General features: G+C 37.8%; 1 protein-coding gene across 1 annotated transcript in view; it reads left to right on the forward strand.

Moving 5' to 3' along the window:
- Positions 1-1,872, forward strand: part of LOC131891623 (uncharacterized) — a 2,080-nt gene extending 208 nt beyond the window's left edge. The window contains exons 2-4 of the mRNA XM_059241248.1: positions 36-166; positions 820-1,049; positions 1,438-1,872. Of these exons, the coding sequence (XP_059097231.1) occupies positions 43-166; positions 820-1,049; positions 1,438-1,737 (654 nt within the window). The 5' untranslated portion in view covers positions 36-42 and the 3' untranslated portion in view covers positions 1,738-1,872. The remainder of the gene's footprint in view (positions 1-35; positions 167-819; positions 1,050-1,437) is intronic.
- The last annotated feature ends 5,041 nt before the right edge of the window (positions 1,873-6,913 follow it).

Consider the following 6,913-nt stretch of genomic DNA (forward strand, 5'->3'; position numbering starts at 1 on the left):
ATTCCGTATCGTTTTCCAACTTACTTTCATTTCAGAATCAACATGAAGATTGCAACGACATGTCTTGTGGTCACTTTCATGATTTTGAACCATGGACAAAGTTGTAACTCCCATGACGTCACCTTACGTCAAGCAACTGACTCGTTAAGGAGTGTTACCCAAAGAAGTAAGTGAGATTCCGTTGGTATAGCTACGATATATATTTACGATATTTATAGTTATTTGCGATATATCGTTGATATACGTGATCACGTCAGTGATGGGCGGTTCCAAGTGACCTTGATTTTTGTCAAATTTAATTTGTCAAATCTATTTGGACTTTTATTTGGCTTCTCGTCCAAATGAGTTCGGAGTCCAATTGTCAGAGGATTGAAATGAAATTATTGATCAATGTAGCAGAGCCATAATTCGAACTCAATGCGGTCTTTAGAAGATGATTATTGCTTCTTCGACCAACTTTGACCGCCTTGGTTTATCTTCATGAACTAGTTTGTGGATGATCTTTTGATCGTGTCAAATTTACAATTTTCGACAGACAAATGCTTGTATTATTATAAATCAATTAACCAAGGGGGAGGAATTGCCGCCTTTTTAAAAACATAAATAATCAGGAGAAACGTGAAAGGAAACCGATTTTTGCTCAAGTTTATTCCCAAGTTTGTGCCTCATTTTAGGAATCATGGATGCTTCATTGATGATTATTAAAGGCGAAAAATGTTGGAATCAAAAAAGAAGAATGAAGTTTATCCGTCAATTTTCATGGAACTAAAGATCAATGACCGATTATTGATTTTTCTTTGTCTTTTTAACATTTTCCAGTCTCCGTCGGCGAAATAAAAGATCGTTTGGAATTCGATAAGGGTTCCAAAATAATGGAAACGATGTTGAATGCGCCAGAATGTTTCGGAAATGGCTTTGAATTTTTTACCATTTCCCTGCCGAATCCGAGTGGATGTTATATTTTCCAGACCACTGGATTCAACATGGATGGATATCCGAATAATACAGGATCTTCTTCTTTTCGATACTTTTGCGCTTACACCATTGAGGTACTTGTTTCAAAGTTTTTGGGACCACGATGAATATGATGATTCGTGATGGCTTTGTTGTCAAATTTCGCCGTAGATTTTTTATATATTGGGCCAATTTGACTAGCTCTTCAAATTGGAAACCCGAATTCAAACCACCTCATTTTGAGGTTTTTTTAAAATAGTTTATTAGTAAATTGTAATGCCTGCCAATGTTTTGAGCTCCGAATAATGGTCTCCGTTCGAAAAGAATGATAATAAATGGGTAAATTCAAAGCAATCACATTTTCAGACCATTTTGAAACACTGTGCGGACGGAGAGCACGTGAATTTGCATTTCCTTCATAATTTTGCCCTCATTTATTCATTGTTTTTCTCTTTCGCTTCCACTTTGATTATATCATTTCAGTTTGAGGCTAATGTAAGTGGAACGGTGACCGTTAAAGAAAAAGATTTCCAGTTCCAAGAACCGGACAGTGGTGGAAATTGCCTCGATTATGTAGCAATTTTTGGTGTGAACGATGAACAACAACAAAACGACAATACTGACTCCGATGACCGAAATCCAGATGATTTTGCCGTGCAATATTGTGGCACGATTACAGGAGACAAGATCCGCGCTTTCCCTGAAAATCAACTTACCATTCAATTAATCGCCGACAACACGGAAAACGGCAATGGAGCTGAGATTGATATTTGTATTGATTAAAAGAGTTGGGGGTCAAAAACCCCAATCTGTTTTTACCGCTTTTTGAACTATGAAATGATTATTGGTTTATTTGTTTTTCTTTAATTTTGACTGACTTCATGGTTTCGGAAATAGATTAAATCAATCCTTTGAAAAGTCCTGTTTGGTGTTCATGTGTGCGAGCTTTGTGTAAAAATAAAAAAAAAACAGAGAATCAATTGAAGAACACAACTAAGGATGACGATGGAGTTGGAGTTCGTGTTAAAAGGCTCATGGAAAGAATGCACCATACACTATATTTATAACGGTTCCCATACGTTTCCCCCAACGCAATCTCCACCTGTGGATTTCCGCCCGGTCAAGTCCGCCATGGCCTACTCCGCCATGTTCAGCCTGCCACAATAAATTCTGAGTAATTGTAAGGAAGTTCGCATAAACGAAGAAAGGCTCTTACTACACGTTACTTTTTGGGTCTCTAGAATTCAGATTCGGCCGAACTCAAGCAGTCATATTTTAAGTTACATTTCTCGTTACTTCAGAACATAATCTTTCAAGCAAATTTCGCCCGAGCTTTGCATTAATAAAAATGAGCCCTCCTCTTTAATGGACGTTATTGGGTCATAAAAGCATCTTTTTGCTTAAAGGGCTGAACAATCTTCCTTGTCAATAAATATAAATCCCACAGGGCTTTTCCTGTATTTCATTGTGTATTGAAATGTATGACACATATCGAGGTTAAGTCTGTGTAGTCATCCTTCATTACAAAGATGTCACAAGATGAGATAAGTTTCAGCAAGTCCCCCAGAACCAAAATGTTCAAGGCCATTGAGAATGCCAAACAGAGTAAGTATATTCTAAAGTATTATTTGAAGCAGAATGTAATGATTACGTTTAGCTGTGTGTTAACTCGTTGAAGTCGTCATAATTTGAGGGTACCCCTTGTTTTTTTTATTTGCGAACTACCTTACCGCCACCGGGATTGAAATCCCAGCATTTTTGCATTATTTGAATTAAAATTCAATTGGTTTTCGTCACATGTGTGCATACTTGGGGAAAAATGTGAATTTTAACTACCATTAGATTGTGTAAAATTAGATTTTGGTCAAAGGGTGTAAAATGGGCGGTTCTGTAAAATACTTAATAGGCAGATTTCTTTGATTTTGAATGTTGCGGAGGTAACTACTCAACCGATTGCATTCAATCAGTAGAGTAGACTATTCATGGTCTTGGGAGTTTAAAGTCAGTTGATGTAGTTTATAGTGATTTTGACAAGGCGCTGAAGGGTAGATAGTTCCCAATTAGTTAGCAGGCCTCATGAGCTTGAAACCTGATGGGATAGAACATTTCGGTCGTGGCAGAAACCAATTGATTAAGGTCTAGGGATCTCTTAGTGACACAATCCCGCAGAATTCATGACTTCAAGTTGGCTTTTCCAGAGGGCTCTATTTTACGAGCTCTCCTTTTCTTTTCTATCCATTGTTCTGATTCAGAAGGTTTCTGTTATGAACTGCATCTTCTTGCATTGACGATACAAAGTCAGATTCGGGAAGGAATGACCATGACCCAATAGCTTTGCAAAATAATTTAGATCGAATCTACTCTTAGGTCACCGAGAGTAATATGACCTATAACAAAATGATATTCAGGTCAATGGCCGTGGGTTCGACGCCATTAAAGGCTTTATCAGTCCCGATATGAATATGGCGGTAAAGCTATGAAACAGGTCTCGTCCATGAAAGATTTAAATGTATTCGTCAAACTTTACCAACATTCAAGTGGGTATGCTCTACAAATTTTGCGTTGAGTTTTTCAAACGGGTCGTCAGATATATTGGACGTTGAAGTCCAGAGAAAGTATTGCCATGCTAATTTTGTACTTCGTCTATTTAACCCAACTGATTTTCTTGAATATGTCCCAAGACTGTCTCCAACCTAATACCATATACCTTAACACAATAGTAAGACCTGTTGTTATATATCATTCAGTTACTTAACTTGATTGACAATTTCAGGACGCTTCAAAATATGAGTTTGACCTCTCAGTACAAACGAAAGGTGCTTTGCATCTTGGTGGCACTTCGACGGTGAAGCATTACTCAAATAGATTTATTTTGCTTTTTAAGCTGTGCTCTTTGGCCAGAAAGTAATCTGTATATAATAAAATTCAAAGCTTATAGAAGCTGGAAGTTATGAAGCTTGATTATATGATAACCGACCGTGGTTTTGTTGATGATGATGCTACGGTACTTTGCCCCTAGTTCAGTGGCCAAGGAAAGTCGACTTATTGCTGAAATATTCCTGGACGTCGGTTTTTAATAGATTGTTACTAAATATTAGTTCGTCATAAAACTTGGAGCTTTAGTGAGTTGCATTCAAAAGTGGCTGGTTTCCTTCTGCATACTTAAATGTACTTTTCACTTTCCCTAATTTTCACTGCCTTTAAATAACAGAAATTGTAGAGAAATGTTTTATTTGCTTACATCAATCATTTATTTCCCGCGTTCAGTCCTCATTTTTTCTCCTTCCCCACGCTTGAAAGCGGTCTTGCTTCATAAGAGTAGTTCATGGTTGTGAGTGTACTTCAGACTAAGGGATTTTTTCTTGGTACGGTTTTCCTTGGGAGAATTCACCACTGACGGAAGTTATCATGGCGGAGCTTAATTTGGCGGGGTTGACCTCGATCATGGTGGAGTTTATCTTGGAGGACTTGATCATGGAGGACTTGATCATGGCGGAGTTGATCATGGCGGAGTTGATCGTGGCGGATTTCACCGTAGGGGGAGTTCACCCTGGCGGAGATTGTTGTTGGCGGAGTTATCTATGGCGGAGATCGTCGTGGGGGAGTTCACTCCTGGCGGAATTCACCATTGGAGGAGTTCACTGTGGCGGAGTTCACCGTGGGGGAATTTGATGGTGGCGGAGATTGCCGTTGGTGGAGTTCACTATGGAGGAGATCACCGGGCGGAAATCCACAGGCGGAGATTGCGTTGGGGGAAACGTATGGCCACCATTTATAACACAAAAAGCGAGATTCTTTCCCTCGAAGGTGGTGACCGACTTGTGTCAATTCTTTTATATATGTAATTAAGTGCAATTTCGAGCACATGGGTTTGAAATGTTACTAACTACAATTACAGCTACCTTTTTCTTTGAACTCGTGCAATTTTATTGAATTTTCAAATGGAATTTCTTTACATTGACTTATCACACTTTCTTTTCCATTTCTATGTACAAAATGCTAAAAGGCATTTGCCAACAATTTAAGACCTTGTTTTAAATCTTTTTCGCCGTTGGTGTTTACAATTTTTTAACCTTAGAGTCTTTATGAAATGGTTGTGTGAATTTAAAAGGGTTGATAATTTCAATGTCTTAATTATTCTATTGGTATTTTCTTAACAATTGTTATGACAACCTCTTGTTAATTGAAATGCCAAGAAAATTGTCTGTTTTTATCCTTTTTAGATAATTCCTTGCTGAGGATTTGTCAATTTGAGTGCGAAATTAATTCTTGAAAAATTAATCACTAACTAGAGAAAAAGTAGCTTCAAAAACCATCGATACAAAATTGCTGAAGGGTTGGTCTTCAAAGGGATGGATTCGCCAATGATTTTGGCATTTCGGAATCACAACAAAGGCCTTGAAATGTGACCAGATTTCGCCGTCAAATGCGTTAAAGAAACGAACCAATCTTTCGCCGAAAATAAGATTTGCCAGCGTCATCAATCCCGAATGCACCAACATCGATCAGCGAGGAACGTTCGATTTTTGCTTTGAGTCAGCATCAATCATTTTAAAACAGTTGTGAGTAAAGACAGCCAAAATAGGTAGGCATAAAAAACAACTCGCTTTAAGCCATTAAAAGCCCTTAAATAGGCATAAAACAGGCCCAAATATACATTCAAACCGCACAATAAACACTTCAGTAGGTTTGCATTACAACCCCAAAGATTTCAAAGATTCAAAGATTTCATTTCAAATATTAAAAAAACGTTTTTTATCAAGAGGCAGGCAGTTGCAAAATCACCCACATCTTGACAATGGGGTCCACGATAAGGATCTCAATGAAGTTATCGTTATATCTTTTTCAAAGGAATTTTAGAATAGAACACATTTTTTTGCGGACTTCCTTACCGCTACTGGGATTGGAATCCCAGCAGTTCTAGACATTTACTCATTTTACTTAGCTTTTATTTTTCTATATATTACTTGATCAACCAACGCATTAGAGTTGGCTGATCTGGCTAACTCTTGAATATAAGGTTGATCGGGAATTTAAGTCAAAAAATTGCCCAAGCCTGACTTAAATCCTGCTACTGGATCAACGCCCTAGCTGGATTAATAAATAGCAATTGAAATTGAAAGAATTATTACCAGACCTTCATTCATCTTTTTGTCTCTCCTTGTTCATCAAGTATTGTCTGGGCCCTGCTTCTAGCCGTATGCCCCGTATGCCGTATGCAAATATCCCATCTCCATTTCAACTAAGCTTTGACCGAGGATTGGAAATGCTTCTATTGTAAGGATGCCAATTAAAATTATGTCCCTTGTGGAGAAGTGGAGGAAAAGCTCGAATTCCATATATACCATTCCATATTGCACAAACGTGTAAATCAGTAAGGATTGTTTGAATTTAGCGTTTATACCTTTACATTATCTTCTTTTTACAAACACAAAGTTGACGAAAACGACAAGATCGTCGTGTGGAAAGCCTTTGAAGATTTTGGCTTGACTGGCATTCTAGGGTTAACACGTTTTTTGGCTTGAAATAAGTAAAAACTCTTTAGACACAAAAGTCAATGCTTAATTTGGTAATTTTTTGAATCTCTTGGTGATTTGAAGCGCTACTTTGAGCCAATTGACTATGATTATTTTTCATACACGAAGTGTATCCATATCAAAGTGAATCTGAAGGGCAATTATTGATCAGTAAAGCTCGCATAAATAATTCTATAATTGAAAAGTTAGTATCACACTGCATGTTGATGTGACTAAAGTTAAAGTGCTGAATTTGCCTAAAAGAAGAAATATTGCGTCTCAATATCTCCCTCTACTGGCTCAAGGGTGCAAAATAGGAGATGTTGGTTAGTATTTTTTTTTTGGGTGCTAGGGTCGGAGGAATGAGACTCGCCCGGCCAGCGAAGCTGGCCATCACATCGTCCTTATACTTTTTCCGATAGGCAGTGTCGTGTCCGTTTCAG

The sequence above is a fragment of the Tigriopus californicus genome, chromosome 12 (assembly GCF_007210705.1).
Source record: "Tigriopus californicus strain San Diego chromosome 12, Tcal_SD_v2.1, whole genome shotgun sequence".
NCBI lineage: Eukaryota > Metazoa > Arthropoda > Copepoda > Harpacticoida > Harpacticidae > Tigriopus > Tigriopus californicus.